This window comes from Haliotis rufescens, unplaced genomic scaffold (assembly GCF_023055435.1).
Source record: "Haliotis rufescens isolate VD_foot unplaced genomic scaffold, xgHalRufe1.0.p SCAF_11, whole genome shotgun sequence".
NCBI classification, from domain to species: domain Eukaryota; kingdom Metazoa; phylum Mollusca; class Gastropoda; order Lepetellida; family Haliotidae; genus Haliotis; species Haliotis rufescens.
Window position 1 is genome coordinate 15,749,393 of NW_025963791.1, and position 25,523 is coordinate 15,774,915.

Sequence of the window (25,523 nt, forward strand, 5' to 3'; positions counted from 1 at the left end):
TGTTCCTACTGTCAATGGACCTGGGACCTGGGTAAACGGATCCTATTTGCCTGACAATCAATGTTAACTGTGATTACTAAACAGTCACATCTCAAACTTTCCCTCTATCACTGTACATTGTATTTTGAATATTAGTGAAAATCACCACTGAGTCTGTATGAAGGTACATACATGTATTATATGAACAACCAAGTCTTGACAAGGACTGAATCGGGTTAGCAGTTTGTTTGTGTGCGTGTGTGGATGTCCGATGATTGATGCAAAGATGGCCAAACAAAGGCACTTGTTGGGTGTTACAACTTCTATATGCTCATGTCTTATGCAAGCTCAAAGCTGAAGGACAAAAAGCCCTTGGCGTGCACTCAATCCTTACACAAACATACTATGTTGTCAGAGTTTGACGACAACATGTAAACAACAACAATAACAATGGATTCATATCACATTTAAAGTTGTGGGTGTTGACAGGGATCCTTACTCAAGTCGAATTGTTAATGACATGTATGCAAACATGTACAGCTTACAATATAATACTGGAACATACTTTCAGGTACTGCATGAACAGATTGGAAAAAGCCTACTAATCTCTCTTACAAACAATATAATAGCTAACTATCTCTGTCCATACTCTATGGAATATATTCAGTACATATTAGCCATCACCTACTAAATGACTATTGATCATTATTATTAGGACAATAATAGTCTAATGATGTGTCAGTTTTTAAATCTTCTTGCTATTCTATAGTCTAGAAAATTCCATATATTCTATTGTGACAATCCTGCAAAGAAATATTCTCAAACATCTTGTATGGTAAAACACACATTCAAACCCATCCTAACACTTTTTCTATGTTCCGTGTGTTGCTGGTGTTTATGTGAGTGTGCAGTGTTGTATAAATGTTATCACTGACTTCCTATGTTCAGATCTATGTAGCCTAAACTTCCTTCAGGGTAACCATGATAGGTTGAAACTTATCTTACACTACCATAATATCCTTCCCACACCATCAACACTGCTGAAAAACAGAGCTACCAACTAGGGGGTGAAACGATACAGCAAGGTTACGATACGATACGTATCTCGATACACAGGTAATGGTACGATACATATCGCGATACCCATATTTACATCACATTGGGTGGAAACTTCCTGACTATGAATATTTCGGAGCATGTTCTAGAAAAAACTAGCTGCTATTTTCAGTAGTGAATTTGGAATGCTTGGAGTACAAACACATTTTGTGAAATTCTACTAACAAAATTGAGGGGGTAATTAAATGAGTAGTATTTAATATATTTTAGCAAGTCTATTGTCTTGTATCAATACAAAAGAAAATGTATTTTGTATTGTATTGCCGTATGAAAATGTATGATGCACCGGTGCACCGATGTAGCGTTTCACCCCTATTACCAACCCTTGCATGGTTTAGAGACTAAACCAAAACAAGCGTAGAAACCTTGATTCTATCAAACTGTCAATACTTGGAGACATTTTTACATACCTACAGAAGAAAAGATTTACATGTAATTTAGTTGCTTTACAGATACAGTCAGGTTTGGTGATGTGGTTAACACTGTCTCATCATGACATAATATCATGGACATAATAAAATCAATCACTGGAGACATGATTATTTACAGGCTGCTGCTAGAATATTGCTGAGCATGGCTTAAATAACAAACATACACACCCTCTGTGTTAAAAGTGATCATTTCTATCCCTGTTGATATGTATGAGTTCATTTCCACTTAAAAAGATACATTTGTTTTGTACCGATGCATGAAATACTGTGGCATACAGTATCATGATACAGGGATACTTGGTGAATTGTTACAGCACTACATGACAGTACAAAAACCTGTTTCAGAGATGTAGCAGAAAAAGGAAACTGACCTCCTGTACACCCAGTAGGGGTGTGAGCACCTCCCTCTCCACGTTGATCTCATACTGCAGTTGTTCCCGGGCTAACTTGCTCTGGCACTCACCACAGATTTGACAGACCAAGCTGAAACAACAATACCTCTTTTAACAACAGTTTGCATATGATTGACTAGGATTGCACTGTATTACCGGTATCCGGTATACTTCAATACGCTTTTGAAATGATTATGTTATTGAATGTTCAGGTTAATTAGTATGACTAGCAAATGTAACTGCACTCAGTGATGGGCATTTTTACAGTGTTTTTACAGTGTTACAAGATCATTGTTTGATGATTGTTTAATGCCACACTTGGCAATATTCCAGCTATAAGATGGTGGACTAAATAATCGAGTCTGGACCAGACAATCTAGTGAATGATATTGTAATCAATGAGCCACGTTGTCAGTGTACGATGACAGGCAATCAACCAAGTCACCGAGTCCAGTAACCACCCAATCCATTAAGTCACCTCTTACAACCAGGACAGGTCTCTGGGGAGCAATTCTAACCCAGCATCCCAACATGGACCATAATAGTGGCTCAGGTAACAGACAGAACAAATACACTTATCTATTATTAACTTTTCACATTACAAAAAAAATATAATTTTAATACTTTCCAACAAAATCCTGTCATCGAACAAAATCCTGTCGTGACAAAACCCCTTTATTTGAAAACATTTATGTTCATATTTGCATCCATATATAACCCCAATGGTGCTATTTCAGTCTGGAATGTTGACCGAGTTATTCCATATTCAAAGTGGCTTCAACAAGCTTGTCTCACTGTGTGTCTCCCAAGTCTAGTTTGATCATCCTTATTTCAATCTGCCCTGATGATGATGTGTAGGAGTCTCTAGGAAACTCAGCATGGAACACACAAGCTTTTCATACTCTGTGTACATAATGACTTCCTTCACACAACAGTTATATAGTTTCTGATATGCTTCCTCTATATATCAATGAGGAGATGACCTACTGTGTTAAATATATTTTTAGGTATGCATTACATGTACATTGATGGGTGTGACATTTTCCAAATATAAAGCACAGCTACCTTATTTCGACAAACTGAAGGAAATTCTCAACTGACCTGCAAGGAATAGTCTATTCTAAGTATAAGTAAGGATAAGAATTTATGGATGAACAACTTCTTTATTACAATTAAGAGAGACAGTTTGGTGTAGGTTCTAACACCGTTATCAAGCAAGTGTTGTTAGAAGCGGTGTTAGAACCTACACCGAAACGTCGCTCTTAATTGTAATAAAGAAGTTGTTCATCCATAAATTCTTATCCTTACTTAGTACTCCAACTTCTAAATGCCTATCAAAGAAGTTATTCTAAGTATGCCAGCCTCTGAAAACTGTGACTTGTTTGAAACTTAACAAAGAGCACAGTTGCTAAGATATCAATCAAGAGCAATGAATGTTTGAATGGCCTCTACATGAGTTAGTTTCTACTGTTGATATTCCAACAAATGCATCTGAGAGATCACTGTCAGTATCTACAGACATTATGGTCTTCACCAAGGGGGACAACTCACCCCAGAAGTGTCTCTGTACCCAGAATACCAGCTGCCTCTATCAAACTGTACCCCAGGGATGTTTCTGGCAACTTTTTCTGAAAATATGAAGATATAATAATATTTGTTACATGTGTCAGTAAATCCACATATATGGTTCAAGCTTTACATTTACGTAACTGTCACACTTAGCACTGCTAAAGCATTTGATAATAGAGAGAAATGATGCTCAAATCTTCAGTAAACACACTACAGCTACATCACAGCCTGCAAGGTGTGCAAGCAGGCACATCAATGGTCGGTAGTGAGGGTGTGTGGTATTATCGGTTTATCAGTAAATTGAGGTTCATTCTTTCCACGATACGTATCACAATATCATTTTATCATGCTCAATATATCGGATGATTTCAAATAACGATTTTTATCATGTGTTTAATGTTATTTTTTTGCCAAATGCCTTCGTTGCCCCACAGCATGCATCCGGGGATTGACTGAGAAAACATTATGTTGTACCAGCATTTAGTTTTGTTTCAATTATGAACTTCAATTCAAACTTTAATGTATCAGATTGGTGATGAATTAAAAAATTAGAATTATACAATATATTGTGATACGTAGCGTATTACGGCCTTGTGCATCGCAAAATACACTATAAACCTCCAATACCCATCCCCAGTCAGTAGTATGTCATCAGGATCAACCAGGTCACAGCTTACTAGAGCCATTGTGACCAACCAATCCTTATTGAGTTGCATTCTTGAAGCTGCATTATGTAGACAAATGGTACCAGGACATTTCCACGCTTCATAAACTTTTGATAGGACATTCTCCTATATCATTACCAAATTTGAAAAATATCCTCAGGACATTATGGGTAACAATCAGTCATTGTCTGAAAACAATCTGAAACAATGGAGTATGTTTGTGTGTACATATGTCAGAAATAAAGGGAGTTATAGGTACCCCAATTTTACAAAAAACACTTGACATTCCAACACTGACATATGATAGGTACATACAGGGAAAATACAAGGCCTGAAGTAATGTTCCATATGTAACTAAAACTGGTTGCCATAAGTTATCATTATTCAGACAAGTCCTCTGGAAACTGAGCTGCTTCACTGTTAACATAGCTAAGTTGGGATAATCTGAATATAGAGTACAGCTGTTGGTCCTACCAGTCTCTTCTCCACATCTCCTTGTTGAGCCTTGAGGGTGGAAGACAGCTTCTTGCCGATGGTGGACGAGACAGTCTTGACATTTTCAACTCTCTTCTCGACACTCTGGAATTCCTCGGATAAAACCTCTGACTTCTCAACTCTGAAAATAACAAACACAACTGTAGACTAGAGACACCACACCTTCATATACTGGGGCTAGTTAAAACACTTACATCTATTTTTTGCCATGACAGTGTGTCTTCAACATCATAACAGTAGGGAACACAAGACAAGTAGTGATTCAGTGAGTTAAGTCAAGACAATATTTCCATCATATCACGACATGTGTGAACTGATGCAGATGATAGACTATTATTACTTTGGTAAAACCCATGTACATAGTGGAACTAACTGATGTAACTCTGCACCACTTTAGACACCTTATATAACTGGACCACCTGTACACCAACAAGAATATTAGCTTGACACCTGGAACCAGTTCCATAAACACTGATAATCATGATAAAGGTTCACTAAGTACAAAACATGATGAAAAAGCTATATGATCATGATAGGGCACCAACATGATTCATCATTGTTCCTTACAAAAAATGGTTATTCAAAATTAATTGTGTAGATACCCCCATCTGTGAAGTCTGTGATGATGTGGAAGATGTCACTCATTATTTCTGTCCATGTAAGAATGTTTCTACTTTGTTTAAGAAATACAAAAACTTTCTAAGTAATAATACTTCAAAACAATGGTCTTTAGAAACTCATATGTATGGACCATAACATGGATGACTTTTTTAACCTAAATTTGAAATATTTTATTTACAAATTACATTGTTCACAATCACATGTGAAATATCAATTAAGGATTTTATTGCTGAATTGAAATATTCCATGTTAACATTTAAATATAGCAAAAATGCTACATCAAGAATGTGTGTGTAAAACAGAAAAAGGGAGCAAAGCCTTGTGAATTTAATGAAGCCTATGACATCACTGACCCAATAACATCATGGGTACAGCATGTCAACAATGAGTTGCAACATTGTTCAGCAACAATGTTCTCTGGTAAAATTGCATGTGCTTATAATTTTTTTTATCCCCTATGTAATAAATTCTGATCACTTCACTGCACTGAAACTGCAATATTTCAATAAATGAAATGATCGAGAAGTGACAGTTAATTTCCAGCACAGTCTGTAACATTGTTACATGCCTGCCTAATACACGACCAAGAACATGATAATAGAGAGGATTACATGGAACGGAATCCGGCAACCTGATTGAGTCACGCATCTACCAAATTGTACATTCAATCACTGACATTACATGCTGGCACAACTGGCTTCATCATGGCAGTTTCAGTTACAAGATAAGCATCAAAGTGAAATGCTAATTTCCTTTTATAACCATGACACCAGTAAATGGATATACCAGGGCTGTTTTGTTCTGTTTTATCATGGAACAGGTTACATTAACACAGACAAAATAGAGTTTCCACAGCCAGCCCTATGTGTCTGTGACATGCATAAAACACATACATTTACTGGGTCACTGTGACCCACCATGACTGATATGTACATGGTATGCTGACATAACTGTTCCTGCAAACACAAATAACAGTAAACCATTCCATTGCCAAGCCTCTTCATTGATACATGACCTATGATACAAGGGTGACCAGCAGACGGGTAAATGTTTAATTAATGCCAATAGCATTACTTTCCTTAAGCTAGCATCCACAGCGATAAAACCAGTCTCTTAGCCATTCCAACATGCCTGATTCTCATTGGTGAAAGTAATTATGCCCAAGAATAAGTACACATTCTCAGGGAACTTCTAACGATTGATTTTCAGGATCACTGATAACTTATTTACAGAGAATAGTTTTCTTCTTTTTATATGACAAAACATAAAAAACTTCTTAATTAACAATGAAAGTCAAAAACAAATCAAAGTGTCAGGAGTCCCTAAATTCCAATATTAAAGCAGCAAAACTCCAGGACTCCACCATCACTTCCCACTACGTACAATACCGGGGTATCCTAATTCTGATAATGATGCTGATGATGTCTAACATGCTCCTAGTTGTAGTTGTCATGGTTATAGAAAACCATGTGATGGCACTGTGCGTATAGGATAGCATGAGTTAACACTACAACAACTTCCTGCCACAACATCTTGGCAGCATTGTGTATTACAATGACTTCCTGCATCACAATACAAACAGCCACAACACTGCCACAATAGCCAACAATTCCTCTTGCATAACCTAGCTAAATGTGGCATTGAAATACTTTGCACTAGTAATATAGAAATATAAACAAGAGTGAGTGAGTGAGTGAGTGAGTGAGAGATTATTGCTTCATAAGCAAAAATCACATTTCCCATATGGCGACAGTATGCTTGATGGCTAAGATACATGTAGCAGAATTCTGTGACAGCTTTTTACAGTACATTTCTGGGATGACCCCTCGTTTCTGAAGAGATTTTGAAAATGTAAAAGTACAACAAACAGACTAGGTACTGACAAAGTACCATGACCAAAGCTTACTACAGCTGTGTTGTAAGTGACTCAGCTTTCCTTATCACGCTGACCAGAACACAATGTTTATAAGAGTTCAAGTACACATGTATTTACAAACAAGGAAATGTCTGTGGTCTCCAGTATAAATGATGGCCACATGAAACACTTCCTGCACTAGACAGAGTGTGGTCACTCCTCAGATGACTCATGCCATCACTTCTTTGATGTAATAATCCCACCAGGAAACATCTGCTTTGACAAAACCTACTTCCAATGTAGGTTTGATAGACCATAACAAAACAGTATGACTCGATCACATCAAACATATTTCCATTACAATATTTTGATAGCCTAAGGCACTGTGTTGCATGGTTCCCTTAAAAAGCCTAGTTTGGAATAAACATCGTCATTGTATGCACAATTTGAACAGTTTTATTCCTCTACCTCTACCTTTGTTTTAACCTATATATTAGTACAGTCAATCCCCGTTGTCTTGAGTGAGTGAGTATTGTTTTACGCAGCTTTTAGCAATATTACAGCAATATCACAGTAGGGAACACCCCATTGTCTGGAACTTGGATGTGTCAAATCTTTGATTGCTTTGTAGTCACAGTCTGATCCAGGCAAACTCTTAAAATATTTATCTTGTGTCAAACTTAATTCCCAGTCATATCAAAACTCATTTTATAGTCCCATGAGTTAATACTTTCCCTGATAGGAAAATCTCAATTTTTGGCACCAAGGCACAACACAATAATCTATTTACTGTTGTAATTATGATACAACATCATGATAATCCAGTGATGTGACTAAAATGCACATAGCTGCATAAATGTAGATGTGACAAATATCTCTTATCATTCACAATGATTACATAAATGTTATATGCTTAACATGCACAATACGTTTGCTTCTTATTGTCTAATGGCTATGTCAGACAGTAAAAAGGTCGGGTGATGTGTCAAACTCCTGATAAATCAAACAATCTCTCTAGAGTTTGAGGCCACAGGGTTCAACTGTATTTTCACTTTCATTTGGACATCATTATCATGATTGTGGTGAAGGCATACACAGCCAAACATGATTTCCATGAATGCTATCCTCTTTAGTGCAATGTGCCAGTAGTTTATAGCTTGGAGTCAGTGAGTGAGCAGGGCTTGACACTTTAGCAGTAGTCAACAATATCACCTCAGGAACACCTGAGATGGAACTCCACACATTGAACCAATGTGGGTAATCAAAGCCAATGATTGAACAACTTAGCTGCTCCACCTGACTGCATAAAGACATTCCTGAATGATGTGTACTGGAAAATACACTTGTGCTACTCTATGAATCTTATCATTGTGCAAAGATAATAATTCAGTGTGTAAATATGCTGAATCAAGACTCAGTAACCCAACAACAAAAATGTTCAATGCCCTTGTGTTTTCCCCTCAGTGTTCCTTATGCCATATAACCACTGTTGACCTCTCCACAGAGGCGATATAACCTTGTATAACAGGCAGGATATACAGTAAATATACACAGCCAAGCCAGGCAATATACATACAATATGCCCTCCAGACTATTAATTCATGCACAGCCTCTGAATGGCAGAGTACGATGTTTGGCCCCCTGCAGAAAGAGGCCCTTTACACTATGCATTGAAGCCATATGATCTATGTACTCCATTATGACACAATATTTGTTGTATGTAGTGGAGGCATAGCATTGCACATGCTTCCCCTGAAATCCATCCTGATCTCCGAGAGAATGTGATCAGGTTGTCTACACATGGCAGACTTGGCTTACATTGAATGTTGGATTGGGAAAGTGTGTCAGTCTGACTCATATGTTGAGATACAGCCATGGCCACCACAATACATCAAAAGCACTTGCATAACAGTCTATTTGCACAACATGTCTATCTTCAACATGAAGAGGGGCAGTGGGGTAGCCTAGTAGTTCACACTGAAAACACAGGTTTGATTCCTCTCATGGGTACATTGTGTGAAGACCATTTCCCAACCCTTGATATTGCAGGAATATTGAGGCTGGACACTCTCACTGTCTGATGTTGAACACTCATGGGTACACAACAAGCCAGTAGCATTATAGTACACATTGTTTGAAAAGCAGTGTAAGAACATTCTCACTAACTCACTCAATAAGAGTGAGTGAGTGTCTGAGTGAGTATGGTTTTATGCCGCTTTTAGCAATATTCCAGCAATATCATGGTAGGGGACACCAGAAATGGGCTTCCGCATTGTACCTATGTCGGGAATCGAACCCGGGTCTTCGGCAGACGAGCGAACGCTTTAACCACTAGGCTACCCGACCACCCCTCACTCAATAAGAAGAGTGAACACCGGAATACTTGTGGCCATAGAGATTCACTTTCTAGTGTTGAATATTTGAAATGATACTATGAAAATAACATGCCATCTGAGTCTGACATCATACAGTATCTGTCTGCATTTCTTCTTGTATTCCAGCCATAGATTTGCCAATGCATTGACAAGTGTGCAAGAGGGCCTATCCGCTATTGCAATGATTGGAATGAACAATTCTGTATGCCTCTCTGGGGACACCTTGGATCAATACATGTATGTTTCAGCAACGAGAAGATGCACAGTGAGCGAATCAGTCCATGATGCACCATCGGCTCTCGGAGAGACTATCAGACACTGAGCAAAGACTTAATTGTGTCATCACAAGCAAAGTGTTTGCTGAATCGATTCCAAACAAACATTTCTCAACAAGAACCTGTCTCACAAGTGTTTATCCATAATTCTCAAGCATAACTACATGCTCCAAGACCAGGATAACACAAGTAGTGAGACAATATTCAAGTGTATATATTGATAGCCAATGAAGAGGACAATGTTTTATATTATATGGCATACAACCCTGAGTACGTACATTGGTTTTACATAGCCCTACCAGAGGGGAACACTAAATTTTGGTCTCAATGTGGCAAACCCAACTAAACTAAAACATACAAGTACTTTGAAATTAAGATCTCTTTAATGTGTTAAAGTATAACTAGTGTATAGAGACTACCATGACAAAGTCTTTGGTGTCATGGGCCAATGCTTTAATCACTAGGCTATCCAACCACCCCTCGTTATAGAAGATACTTTTACTATCAATGTGCTTGGTTGCAAGGTGATGGCATAACTACAAACAGCTATCTATAATATCACACATATAAATGTATCGGTGCCAAATACTTTGAATCTACTAGCCCAAACTTAGCTCTTAGCACTATTCTCAGCATATTTTAGTTTTATAATATGGTCAATTATTAGCTAAGTGTATAAGACAGAACAGAATTTCACTGGACTTGTGATTCGGAGTAGTGGCAAAAGTCGTAGACAGTTATACACAAAACATTGTTCTGGACTACAGACATCCAGGACATTTTGCATGTTTAGTCTTTTACTGTGGTACAATTCTGTCCTGATTGAAGCAAATGCAAATTCCCATATCCAGGAACAGTGAGTGAGTGAGAATGGTTTTTACGCTGCTTTTAGCAAGATTCAAGCAATATCACGGTGGGGGACACTAGAAATGGGATTCACACATTGTACCCATGTCAGGAATCGAACCCGAGTCTTTGGCGTGACGAGTGAACGCTTTAACCACTAGGCTACCCGACGCTCCTATCCTGGAACAGACACCAGTATATATTATAATATGTGACAGCAAGTTTTCATGTGTCCAAACATCGACAGCGTACTGCAGCATTGTGCAGTGATATGACCGGTATCCTGTTTCCCCTAACCACAGTGACACATTCAGGAAGCAAGAAAATACACACCACCTGCATCATACTTCTCAATTCCTTTATTTAATCATGTAATTAATCAATTAACAGACCAACATGAAGGCTGACAAACTCCCTTCCTTCCCTATCTGTATATAGACAGCTGTGGTGGTTGTATTTAGCACATAACCAATCTATTCTTGTCCCTGCTTGTCATCACTACATAGCCCTTGCTTGGACAAAACTCTCCTCAAATAGCAGGGGGACTACCAGTTTGCCCTGACAATATGGGGAGGGTCGTTGGAGGCCACTGCTGTGTACCTTGGTACACAGTACAAGCTGGGGAATCAGGGGGACTGATCCCCCAAACCTGGCCTTTCAGGCATCTGTCCTGCCCACGAGGAGCTGGACACTCTCACTGTCTCATGTTGAACACTCATGGCTACACAACAAGCCAGTAGCATGTTAGCACAGATTGTTTGACTACATATACAGAAAACTATGTTAGGATGCATCTAATCTGTATGCTTATAGCTGCATGAAAATTCCATGTGTATTTAACGATTGTTCATGTGACATGACATTTTATTACCTTAGCACAGAAAGCATGGTAAAATCTAAATATACTGTGAAATGTATAAAAAACAGATGAGTGAGTTCTGTTTGTTTGTATGTTTGTTGTTTAACACCGCACTCAGCAATATTCCAGCTATATGACGATAGTCTGTATATGAGCATCGATCCACGCAATTGGCATACGATGACATGCATCAACCAAGTCAGCGAGCCTGACCACCCGATCAGGTTAGTTGCCTCTTCTGACAAGCACAGTCACCTTACGGCAAACATGGGTTCCTGAAGAACTATATTACCTGGATCTTCACGGGTCAATTTACAAAGTGACAAAACACAAAGGCTATGATGTTTGAAAAAGAAAGGTGTGTTTGCAAGCATTTGAATCTGGACCATAAAAAACCTATGATTGATAATATGATCAACATCCCACACTTTCAGGTGGCAATCAAGCAACTCTGACCACTTGGTCGATTTAATCGCCTCTTACAAGCAGCAGTTCTAGGGACCTATTTTCACCCAAAATACCCACTGGAGCTACAAGATATGTGGAATTACAGATTTTCTCGCCTAAATTAATGTTGACAGTCTTGAACCTTTTATTCATCACATATATTCATGAGAGTGCCATAGTCTATTTCTGAGTGAGTAGTTTACTTCAGTTCCCTAGATGACGTATAATATATATTGTCAACACAACAGCTACTTCACCGAATCTTTGTTGCTGATGTTTGGACTTTGACATAAATGTTGAGGAGCACAACAACAATGTTGTGACGTGACAACAGCTTTGATGAAGCTGAGGTGAGGTGAAATTGAGTTTAACGTCGCGTCCAAGATTATTGCACTTATATAGCGACATGCATGCACGTGTATGTGTGTGTGTGGCTGCTTGTACTAGTCCGGACTGATGCCGATTTATAGTGCTAGCTCACTGAGATACCATGCCGCAGTTTAACATGAATACCCCACTCAGACACAGTATACTGACTCCGAGCCGACCAGTCCTTGTTTTAGCCCCTTAATGCCGAGCGCCAGACAGGGTAACAACAAGTACAATCTTTTAACGTCTTTTTGTATGACGCGGCCCGGGATCGAACCCTGGACCTTCCGCTCTCCGGGCGGACGCTCTACCACAAGACCACGGAGGCGGTCTTGATGAAGCTGAATCAACTGCTGACTTCTCAGCCAAACAACTGCCTGCATTACTGGTAGCAACCACTGGGCATTTACCATGCTTACAGTTGACTGTTAGCTGATCTCATTGATACTCACAGTGACACAGAAACGAAGGAACAAATGAACAAGTGACTACAGTTAAACAGTTTTTGGGGAAAGCAAACTTAGTGGACAGTTGTTTGAGTCATCAGAATCTACAAGTTCCTTTCTGGCAAACAGGCATCCAATAACAGTTGAAGCCAATATACTCTTGAAAGATGCCACATGTAACAGTTGGCAGCCGTTTTGTTCGCTTGATATTATGGCTTGTTCCTGTACAAGCTGAAGACACGTAACACATTTACCTACATATTGTTCTTCTAGACATACACACTAACCAAGGCAAATTAGACAATACACTGCATCTTCTTCATCATTCTTGTTATACAGTAAACTAGGTTCATAACGAACACGCTTGTAACAAACTGACGGACATAACAAGCTCTTGGTTTTTTTGTCCTGGACATTTGCCATATATATGCTGTATATATATGCTTATAACAAACTACAGTTGTAATGAACTAAAATTTGTTCATTCCTTTGAGTTTGTTAAAACTGTAGTTTACTGTATGTGTAATATGTATACCTACATACTGTCGCTATTGACCTGACACAGACAGACATATAAGATAACTCACTACACCTTCTACCTGCTTCTTTAAGTCAGACCGATTCCTACACATCACCATCAATGAATAAATTGGGCCAAAAATGTACACAAACAAGCGTAACACAGAATCCAGGTGAAGCTAAATTTACACTGGTGTAAAAAATTCCTGAAATGACGCCAAGCACCATAGTTCCATTGGCCCATGTCCAAATATCTCAACAGTAGCCGAGTTTCACAAATAAACACAACACTTATCACCAAAAAGAAAACCCTCACAAGCACAAACACTCTCTAGAAGCAGGGACAACTTATGCAACAACAACATTTTCCTTACCCTAGAAATATGAGCTACACCAAACCCATCCTGGAACAATACACAGAAACACAAGAAACTCTGCAATGTGAAATATGTGTAAAAGGAAATAAATTCAGCAATCACTCCGTAAGCTTCAGGCCAGGCAGTTTGTCTTGCATCAATACTTAAAACCACTCTTTACTCTGTACTGTTGTCTCTACCTTTTCAGCAGACTTTCCTGCAACAGAGTGAGAAACTCTGTACAGAAGCTTCTATCAACAGACAGATGAAGCTGTATTTCTACAGTTATCAATAAAATTATATTTTGTAAACAGTCACAGTCAGAACACTGAGGTGACAGGTGTGCATATGACATCAGCAATGTCCTGAATGATATGATCAGCTGCATAGGCAACTACCTCCATGCAAAGTTTAACAATGCCCAAAGCGCATGCTCTGTTTGTTTGTTTGTTGTTTAACACAGCAATCAGCAATAAACAGCTATATGACAGGGTCTAGATAATCGAGTCGGGACCAGACAAGCCAGTGAATGACATCCTGAGCATCGATCTACACAATCGGTATACGAAGACATGCATTAACGGCGGGGGACACCAAAAATGGCTTCACACATTGTACCCGGGTCTTCGGTGTGACGAGCGAACGTTTTAACCACTAGGCCCATTGGTTTACATTCTGGTAAGCAATTTAAAATGTGTAAGTTTATCAAGCAAATTCATTCAACATGTTCAAAGATATGTCTACATTTGAGAAATGAGTACATGTTAACCTTTTCAATAGGTAGCTTAAATATGCTTGCACATTACATTAAACTTCACATATGCAAAAAGTACATGCATGTTTAATGCATTGGGGTTTGCCTTTAGGAAGTGACAAGCAGCCATGATTGTGTCCATAATAACACATGCACAGCCCTCTAACCCTGAAGGGAGTTACGCTCTCAAATGTCAAGTGGTATCTTAAGACTCTCCAGCATAAGTAGCCACACACTTAGAGCACAACCCTCTCCCCCCACACACAGTTCAATGCTCTGACAATTGCCAGCAGGTGCTCCCCTACATCAGGTATTTCCATCTGCATCTACACAACCACCACAACTCACAGAGAATACCCACTACCCTATCAGGTGTGTTTATAGCAGCAGGTGCTCTCTCCTGTCAGGCACAACAACTACCTGTGCTACATAACCACCACAACTGCCAGGATCTCCCCATCCCATTGCTCTAGTATCTAACATTTATAGCCACAGCTCCAATTTTATCTTCTCCCATCTCATCTACAAGATGGCAGTTGAGATGCTATTAGCAGCCACTCCTGCTGCTATTGGTGATCATAACTCTCAGTGATCATAACTTTCAACGAGAGGTACATTTCAATAACAAGGCTGTGGTTTCATAACTTCATAAGAATATTTTCAAGCATATGAAAGTGTTGTCTTTTTGTTAGTTTCAAGGTCCTTTGAAAATGGCAAGATCTTGTTTATAGTTTTCATATCAAGTACATGCATAAGTTATGATTTTTTCAAGTGTTGATATAAATAGCACCACTAATAACATGTGTAAGGGTTTTTCTCTGTGGTACGGAAACAGCCTCATACTGGGAAAGTAAAGTTGCATGTACAGGTTGTAGTCATGAAAGTACAAACATCTACAAGAAAAACTGAAACACAAATTCTAAACATTGGAAATGTCTGTATCATTTGCTTCCTGTTTGCCTCACTGGCTGTGTTTCGTTTGTGTTTCGAAACATGAATATCCATTTGCTGAAGCAGAGGCTTTACAATAGTGGGCATAAATATCTTGTTCATTGATAAGTTTGGTTTCATATATAGTTTATTTGGTCTGCAGAGGACAAAATCATGACCATGAATATTTTGCCAAATCTTAAGGAAAAGTGCCCTTGAATAAGGAGATTTGCTCAGGGTAAAAATACTTTCTTCAGATTTCCACACCTGACCCCTGACACTAAGCATCATTATTTAAACATCTTTGCAACACTTTGTAGTGCTCTATTTGATACTCAAAAGCTTAAGAATAGAGAACCAGAACATTGGCTTACCCTAATTACACCTTGACTTTGTACATCATGGTACATAGTGTTTTTAATGAGCAAGAATATCACTTGTAAAGCATATAACAGGCTAATGACCATATTGCATTCACAATGCAAATGGATCATTCCCTCTCCCTCTATTCATAACAATGAAGACTCAAGGTTGTTTAAACATTGTTCACTATGTACATAAATAACTGCTTAACAGTGTGACTCACATCCAGCTAGAACAACTAAACAGTGTGTCAGAGTAGGTAGGACAGTAGACAATGTTGTGCAGATCTGGTTACACATGCATCAAGGTGGCCACAGTTAGGACAGGTGCTCCATCTTTAGCAAATGATGATGAGTGGTGAGTGAGTGAGTTGGGTTTTATGCTCCTTTCAACAGTATTCCAATTATATCGCGGCGTGTCAGCCTAATGTGAGAGGAAGCCTGAAGTGATGCAGGTCTTACACGTTTACCACTTTGGGGAAACCCACCAGCACGAGTATGGTGCTGACAAATCTAGAAACATAACTGGGGTGATGATGATGTGGATGGGATGTGCAGATCATGGTAGATTCCAGCCCAGAAGAGGCAAACATGTGATGACAGTACAATGGTTTCAGAAGTGTTTGTTTTTATATGTTAATATATTGATGATTAGGGGATTTGAATTATGTCTTGTTTCTCTCCCCTGCAACTTGAAGCATGATGAGACAGACATGAGATCGTGGTGAGTCCCCTGCCAATGATGCACTGTGAATGGCATGGAGTGAGCAAAATGTTAAAATCTGGTGAAAAACATAATTTAAGTTGAAAAAGTTAGAGATTAAGGATAACTAGACTATTAGGGGGGGTGAGTGGTGAGAATCCAAGACATGTATTTCAACAAATTAAGCCTTGCATACAACTTTGAATTCCAGGCAGAATATAGATGCTGATAGATCATTCGCATTTAGCAACCGCAGATACTGAAGCAAGGGGCATCCTGGGCCTATTTTTCTTTTCCCTTACAATCTGCCCATGACACTGCTTATTTCTTCTGCCTCAGAATGAGTAGGACAAGAAGAGGATTCAGTGAAAGGACATCCTGACAAGGCACCTGCTCCCCTGTTGCAACAGGCTAGAACCAGTAGAGTGTGACCGCCATCACAATTGCATCAAGGCTATTGTCCAGGTCTGAGTGATGCACTGAACTCATACATAATCCTCTAAAAAGCTGAAGTTTAGCGATTGCAGGCAAATCATAGCATGAGACAACAGCTGCATGTGGATAATGGGATTCTTGTGTATAACAAGTAAAGTGCTGTAATGTAACCGAAAAATCAAAAAAAGAAATTTAATCAATTCTTACGATGCTTATGTCACTATATTTGTCACATTTACATCTATTTCTTGACTGGTTATATGTAGCCGAGGTAAAACACCACTTAACTCTGTACTGATACATGAAAAACGCACATGCCTGAGCTACCCCATCCCATCACCAGGGAGATTATATCTGCTGGCCATGTTTGGTGGTAACCCCTGCATGCCTAAGCTGTGGCAACCTCATGTAATATTAATGCTAACCTCAAATGTCTGGGTCTGAATGAAGTAAGAGATCATTAAAAGTCATCATTGTTGCGGCTGTTATATGATGAATCAAATCATGGGTTAACGTTTGGGGCTGTTCTGTAACAGATGTAAGGTAATTGACCTTGTTTAGAGAACCGTAATATGTACGAACCATGACCTTTGAGCCTGGTGTTCATGTCGGTGTTACAGTCACTGTTTGCCAACCCTAACCTATCAGGATCTGGGGGTGTTTGTACTGCTACTGAAGGGCTTGGACTGGACTCAAGATTGTATCACAGGGAAGACCATCTGTTTGAGCATGCATCACTGGGAAAGGATAAAAGGTTTTGATATAAGCTGACAGGGCTGTATAGCAATTTAAACTATACCCCACAGCTGAGTGGTATGTTGAAGGCCCTTTTAACAATGTACAACTGTTTCCCCATAGTGTGCTCTTTCAACATGCATGGCTACTTGGCTACTTGGACTGCATTATTTAATGGGAAAAACAAAAATCAACATTTACAGTACTGACAATACATAAGTTATTAGTAGGTTACATGAAATATAACATTTGTCCTTTGGACCATATAATATGGGGGATAATCACTGAGGTTACCATGGTAACTAGTAAGAGTGTAACGATATATCAAACTTTTGCAATTGTTTGCCCTACAATAGTACAATATCAACAGAGATTTAAAAATACAAACAGTATTGTTAATAGCTGCAGTTAATAGTTGCAGTTAGTTATAAATAATACATATTTTTTGTGAATTTCAACCTACCTGTGTGGTTGGTTAGCAAGGATTACAACAACGGCAGATTAGAGTTATTTTTCCTTTGGTTTGAGTGGAAATGTGTTTGAAATTGTCAGCAATACTTTATTCATTTCTATTACAATGATTAATATAATTATCAAGCCTTACAGTGGATTTACTAGTATTGCAATACTATTGCCATAGTTGACAACAACCACAATACTATTGCAATACAATCGCAGTGGTGAAAATAGCCCCCAATAATCCTTGGGGTGATCCAAGATACCGAGACACCATGGATTATATTGCTATTTTTGCTGTTGTTCATGTACCATAACTAGATTCAGGAAGAAATAACAAGTACTAAACTTTCAGGAGTTCCTGTGTAATGACACTGCTAGTCTTTAATTCATTTTGGACTATTTCATTACAATTTTTATCATGTCCAAGCTCCCCATATCAAACCCTGTAATACATTGCCTGTTTCTTATCAGCTGTTGGAAATTGATTTTATACAGCAGCAAGCACTATAATCTCACACTGTACCCATGATGCATTATGGATCCACACAGGTAGAAGTAATTAGTATCAACACAGGTGTTGCAGGGCATCAACAATTACAAGGATCCAGGACAGTCAACATGACTGTCTATCACTGCTAAATCTTGTAGGGTACTTCACTACATGGACAACATTCTCTTTTGTTACAGTATTTTGTTCAGAAATGCTTGACATTGGAAGTGTTTACAAATGTAGGACAGTTTGATAGGAATGCATATTGAAGTATTATGCTTTATTTATTTTTCAGCCTTAAACTAAACATACCCGCTGACTATGATGACAGTGATCATCTGCTGATTGACAACTAATTAAAATGGTCCAGGAAAAGTGAGCAGGTTGTTATCATAATAACCCATATGACAATGAGAAAGGGCAACGCCCACCTCAACATCACAGACAGTTAAAATAACAACCTTTAACACGAAATCTACATCATGTACACACATTGCACATCAGAGTTCAGTGTATGCACTAGCCAAAGCCAATTCGTCCTAAAGTTCACTGGAAGGTCTCAGAGCATGTTGGATGTTACATGTAACATGTAAAGTTTTAGGGCTGTTTTCCTGTTTGATCATTATTATTACACTGTATTAGGCTGGTTTAGAATTATTTATGTATTCACTAATCCACAAATATGATATGCCACAGAGATGCCATCTACTTATTACCTAATGATAAAAGGGGTTCAGAGTCCACAAGGATATATCACCAGTCCTTGAATTTTAGTAATCTATGCCGAGCAGATTTCAGTTAATTTAAAGCCATGATAGTGTTAGGATTGGTAGACCATCTAGACTTCACCCTACATATAAGTGTGCAGCTGGTGTGACCTGTCTGTTTATTTCTGACGGCGGTGGGATGACTCATTGTCACCTTGTGAGGCCAAACTCATATTCTATTTACTTTCTAAACACAGGAGTGTTGCCTATATAAGAGACATGTAACTGCACGGTCACTCAACATGTTTTATGCATACATACTGCAAAGAAAAAGCTTGGGACCTCCCAATTTTTTCATATTACTATAGTTAATCTGCCATGTCAAGACAGATTAAATATGGCAATGTGAAAAAAATGGGTGGTCTTTAACTTTGTTTCAGTACTTTATGAAACAAAGAGATCATTATTGTGTTACATAACTTGACCACAAGGCAAATCATCATCGATACGCACAAATTTATCTGAGACAAATATAAGGCCTGAAGATGATAAATGGACTCAAAATACTTGTAAAAAATATCCCCACCAACACCTCCAAAGTAAATGTTACAGCCACCTTCAAACTAGAATACAATAAGCTGATAAATGTGAAAGTGGTGAGGAGAAAAGCCTCAGACTAGAATAATTGACAGGATCCTATTTCTGGCAACCACTTAGAAAGAACGTAGGACAGTATCAAAGTGATCCTCAGTTAACATAATATTTTTCTCCCAGGCAAGCAATAAACAGTGTTAATCTGTTCATTTCTTGCCTAATCATGTTTAACAAATGGGAAATGTCCTCACATGAAAGGGTGCCCTGACATGCAGATTATGGCCTGGAGTAATATTTCCTACTTCCACTGCTTTTTCCTGACTGATAAGTTCCATTTTACCTTAGTAACCAGGACGGAATGCCAATTCACAGGTATTTTCCTCATGATTATTTCCTGTCACATTTATCATGTTTATTGATTTCGTTCATTTCTGCCACTGTTCTCGAACTACTATTGCTGCAGAGTGACAGTACCATCCTTGGTGTTGTCATCTCCCCTTCCCTCCAATTGTCTTCATGGAACGCACACTCTAGAAGATACAAGTACCCATACATTAAAAATAAGACCATTTTCCCCATCTGCTATGAAACAAACATCACATGACATTTCCACATGACTCTTGTACAGTAATGTTTGGACTTTGAACAGATACCAAACTGGAAATAATTATTTTTTGAGGACAAATTCCATGTTGGCATTTTTCGGATGCTTGTAAGATAGAAAGTGTATCTCGTGAACAGAATATAAATCAGGAAGTTATCCTTGTTGTTGGTTCCACTTAGACCAGTCAGTGGAGATGGTTGAGGATATAAAACAATGGCATCATGACAACATCCGGTTTCATTATCATCTGTTCAGACCTTTTTGCACCGCAGTCAACGAGCCAGTCAGCTGAGTGTAAATGAGGAAACAGTATTCACACAGCATGTTGTTTGTTTGTTGTTTAACGCTGCACTCAGTAATATTCAAGTTATATGATGGCAGTGTAAATAATCCCTTCTGGACCAGACAATCCAGTGATTGACAGCATGAGCATTGATATACACAACTTCTATACAGTGACATGCATAAACAAAGTCAGCGAGCCTAACCCACCCAATCCCGTTAGTCGCCTCTTATAAGCATCGTCGCCCTTACGGCAACACAGCATATCATACATGATACATCACCCTGCTGACATCAGCATTACCATGTATAACAAATCAACTATCAACAAAATATAACTTTCCTTGTGTACCAAGTTCAACAACACAATCCATTTCCTCATAAATACTTCCTATGTATAGATCAAAGCACCATTTATCTTGTTTGTTATAAATCTACTAAAAGTTAAAACTGCACATGGGTGTATACAATATTTATCCCATGGATAAGTTTCCTAGCAACTATCATCCCTTAGTGTTATTGCACAGTAAAACCACCATGAAATATGGCTAGCCTGTCACATGGTAGGTTGTCCAGCTTCATCTCCCACAGCTCTACATGGTGGTGTCAGTCTCACTGGAATGTTGCTGACCTCACTGAGGTCATGTCCGGACAGGTTGGGCTAGCTACTCTAGACTCTCCTTGGATCTCGAGTGCACAGATCTCACTTAATCAAGACTACAGATGCTCACACGCCATGCCCATAGCTCACTTTGTGAAGGGTGTACATATGGTACATGGGAGTCGTAGGGCTGGACACCTTGTCTTAGTTTGGCTGATTTTGGTGAAGGTACTTGAATTAGAAAGAGTGACCTCATCACTATGCCTATTGACAGCCAACAATAGTCTCTTATAACCTGCCGACACCAGTTGACTACAAACATTACATAATCTAAACTTCTGAAATATACATATTTTGTATAACTGACTACAAATCTCGAAAAAAACTAGTCTATTATCTTCATCTGTTTAGTATTTAATTTAGGTCCTTAAACTTAAAGTTAAACTTTACTAAAAATAAGAATCTTATTATTGAGTCTGGGGTGTGGTATATAGCTCGTAACGTCATGCGAGATGTCATAATTGTAACTTTCTCACGAACCTACTTTAGTTCAAATGTCACAGCTCACACTTTCATTACTCCTAATTATGACCCCTTCCTCCACATGCTAATTTTCTCCACATTTGTTTCCAGTCATCCAGGCCAGTTCCCCAAAGTAATCACTAACATACTTCACTTGTAACAGATGTCACATTGTGACCACTTTCTAGTGAGCCATAATGCCATGTAAGTTCACTGGAGGGGGATCTTTGAGAGTTATAAAGACTTCAGTGTTAACATGAAGGACATCCTGAACAAGTCAATTTCTGTAATTTGTTTGTGGTAGTTGGTATGTTTACAAGACCTACCTGAGGTCTATAGCATGATGAGCAAATGTCAGTGACTCAACACGTTTTATACGGTGGTCCAGTGTCTGAAAGTCAGCAGAGTAAACTGAGAGCCTCAAGGCCCAGCACATTTAAAAAACTGTCGGCCCAGTGGAAAAACTGTAGACCCAAACATTTTAGCTGGAGAAGGGATCCAAACTCTTGCAATATATATTACAAAACACAACCAATCAACCAGAAGTTTTTACTGCTATCACATCACAAGGAGTTCCCAGAGACTCTGTGGTGATAGAGGAAGCCTTCATTTATCAGGAAATTATGAGCTTATAAACATCTTCGTGACTACATGTCATTTGAAAGATATAATCTTACTGTTTATAAATATGAAAGTTGTTTATCACATTACTTAAATAATGCTTAATAGAAAATTACTGAAATAAACTGCAGGCTGTGCTGACATATAAAACTGTCAGCCCCAGGACAGATCTGTCGGCCTCGGGCCTACATCTATTTAAAACACTGCGGTAGTCACATTTGGTCACTTTACTAAACATCAAGTTCAAGTCTTATCACTCAACATTTCATGTTTGAAGAGTGTGTTGCCATTGATTACATCGTTAGGTTTTGAAGAACGTGACAATTAATCAATCAGCTGGTAAGCACAAGGCTCTAGCTGATGGAGACAGGTATGTGTAGGGGTGTGTCCCCAAGATTACAAAGGGCAAATGATGTCATACTGATGTAGTGAGCACAGGCATACAAGGACGGGTGCTCTAGCAAGACCAATGGGTTAGAATTGGTCTTCAGCAACTCAATCTTGTCATAAAAGCAGGGATCAGGTAGTCAGGATCACTGATTTGGGTTAAGGCATGTCATCTTATACCAATTGCATGGATGGATGCTCGATCATGATGTCAATCACTTGACTGTCTGGTCAAGACTCGATTATTAACAGACTGCCATCAAACAGGTGTAATATTGCCAAGTGCATTGTTAAACAACAAACAAACAAAACAAGACCAATGGAAATAACAATGGATCAAAATAAACTAATGAGAGTTTTACTATAGCATCTAAATCAAGGGATCCCTTGAATATTTTAACATTCTATTCATGACATGGACCAACAACAGCTAGTAAAACTTGTCTCAGAGGGCCACACTATCACCGCAACTGCTGAACTCTTATCACAGGGTACAAACTCCTAATTCCTTAACACCCACAAGTGACATCATTCATCCCTTACTGGAGACTTTGAGAAGCAAGCACTAAACAATGATCTCCATAAGTGGGCTACAGATCACACAGCCCAGAGCATGAAACACTCAACATTGGTTGTATCTCCCTGACCTAGCCAGGCTTTGTAGATAATACTCTACCTCCTATCAGCTCTGAAGTATAGGGAGGATGTAGCATTGTTCACCAACACATAGGAATGTCAGCTCACTGACACAGGATGACCTCCTGGTACAAATAAAGTGTCTTGCTATCAGTTAGCACTACATTACTAGGTGTAATCATAGCCTATTGTGGGCGGTATGGGGGACTTGGCTCAACACCTCAAGGTTCAGAGAAGGGCAATGTCAACAGCCCTAGAATACACACTGTTTGTAAACAGTACAACCATCTGTCCACATGGTATATGACATATACAAATGGATATATGATCAGTTAGGTTCAAGTTAGTAGATTTATGTACACTGCAATAATTTAATCATCAGGATCTCATAAAGTTCTGCTGTATTTGCAGCTGATGTACAATTTCAAGTGTACAAATTAATCCACACGCTTAGTAACTGATAGAACCTGAGCCTCTGTCACATATGGCTGCACAAACAACATCAATAGCAAGGAATGCCATCGACCACTGGTCACACTGGGGACGTTGTTGCACATGTTGTAGGGTATATTACCTTATTGATCTGTCCTGACACAGCAGACTCTGGAGTCTCCACATGAGAAGAAATGTATGACTGAGTGGGTTTGGTTTTACATCACTTTTAGGAATGTTCCAGCAATATCATGGCAGGGCACTCCAGAAATGGGCTTCGCACATTGTACCCATGTTGGGAATTGAATCTGGGTCTTCGGTGTTATTATCTTATGAGCGAAACACTTTAACCACTTGGCTACCCCAATGCCCCGCTAAAGAAATGTATAAAATTTGAAATTTCCTTATTATAAATATAGTGTAACTATCCTACAGACAAATGTTGCCATTCAACATGACATTCCAAAATATCCTTACCTATCTGGCATGCCTTGAGTTTATCATCTTTAATAACATAATGTTTCAAGGATTTTAAGGAAGCAATAAACAGGAAGTCAAAAAGTATAACAAAATTAAAGGCAACCATAATTTATTCTCTGCATTAGTAGATGACAGTACCATGGTGACACATTGATTTCCTACATATGTAGAATAAACACTGTTTCTATGTATAACTGAAATTGTTCTTCACAAATGCCAACACAAATTGCCCTAACACATCACAACTCGCTTGACTGACAGCATAACGATGGATCTGACCCAGTCAATTGTCACCATGCTTTGTTAGCATTATGTAAACTGCTTGTTTGTCAACCCATCACTCACAGACTACCTGAGTACCGTTGCAGTTATGAAAGTTTATTAAATGTTTTATCATTAGTTAGGAATGGTGATGTACTAGTATATATATTAAATCCATTGGCAAAAAGAAGCATTGTCATGTCGTTCTGTACCCTGGGTCACTATGCCCTAACTGATATACATGGTGATACAGGAAGTCAATTTTATATAATTGATGTAGGACATATTTTCAACAATAAACATGACACTTGCTGAAATGTATCAGTGCAAACAGTCTTGATCTTGGGCATCATTCATTCTTGACGTGATGAAGAAAACTCAAATCGTTGATGGGGTTTTATGCTTATGCGGCAGAAAAATAATCTGAATTTTTAACTTCAAGAACAGTTGTTTCCACACAACATGCGCCAGGTATTTGCACATGCTTCTTATTCAACTTTATGATCTGGACAACCCACAGTGCACTACATTGAGGAAGAAAAGATTCTATTCATATTTCACATTCCATCTCTCTATCAGAGGTACAGCCTTTCCACACATTCCGCAACACAACACATGGATGTTCATGAGATTGGAGCTATTGAGATTTGTGAAAACCCTTTGTAAAACCTTTCAAAATGTATTTGGGTGTTAACAGTGATAGCATCACAAACTTCCTGGTGGAATGAAAGATAACTGAACATTAACATGACTAAATAGGTTGGTTTGTGTCCAGTGAAGCTTGCCATGACCTTAAAAAGAAACCCTCAGGGTTTTATGCCCTGTCAGATTTATTGCCTGCATGTTTTATCACAACATCTGACAAGTCTAACCGCAATGATGCATAATCAATTACACAACCATTTCAAGTGCA

At 38.6% G+C, this 25,523-nt stretch overlaps 1 protein-coding gene across 13 annotated transcripts in view; it reads right to left on the bottom strand.

Moving 5' to 3' along the window:
• Positions 1-25,523, bottom strand: part of LOC124150859 (rho GTPase-activating protein 44-like) — a 63,235-nt gene that overhangs the window by 24,163 nt on the left and 13,549 nt on the right. For all 13 annotated transcript variants that reach the window (XR_006863288.2, XM_046523002.2, XM_046523013.2 and 10 more), the window contains 3 exons: positions 4,627-4,768; positions 3,470-3,546; positions 1,898-2,009 (listed from right to left, as the gene is read on the bottom strand). Coding sequence is in view for 12 of the 13 variants with exons in the window: in XM_046523002.2 (XP_046378958.2) it covers positions 1,898-2,009; positions 3,470-3,546; positions 4,627-4,768 (331 nt within the window). In the remaining variant the exon portion in view is untranslated. The remainder of the gene's footprint in view (positions 1-1,897; positions 2,010-3,469; positions 3,547-4,626; positions 4,769-25,523) is intronic.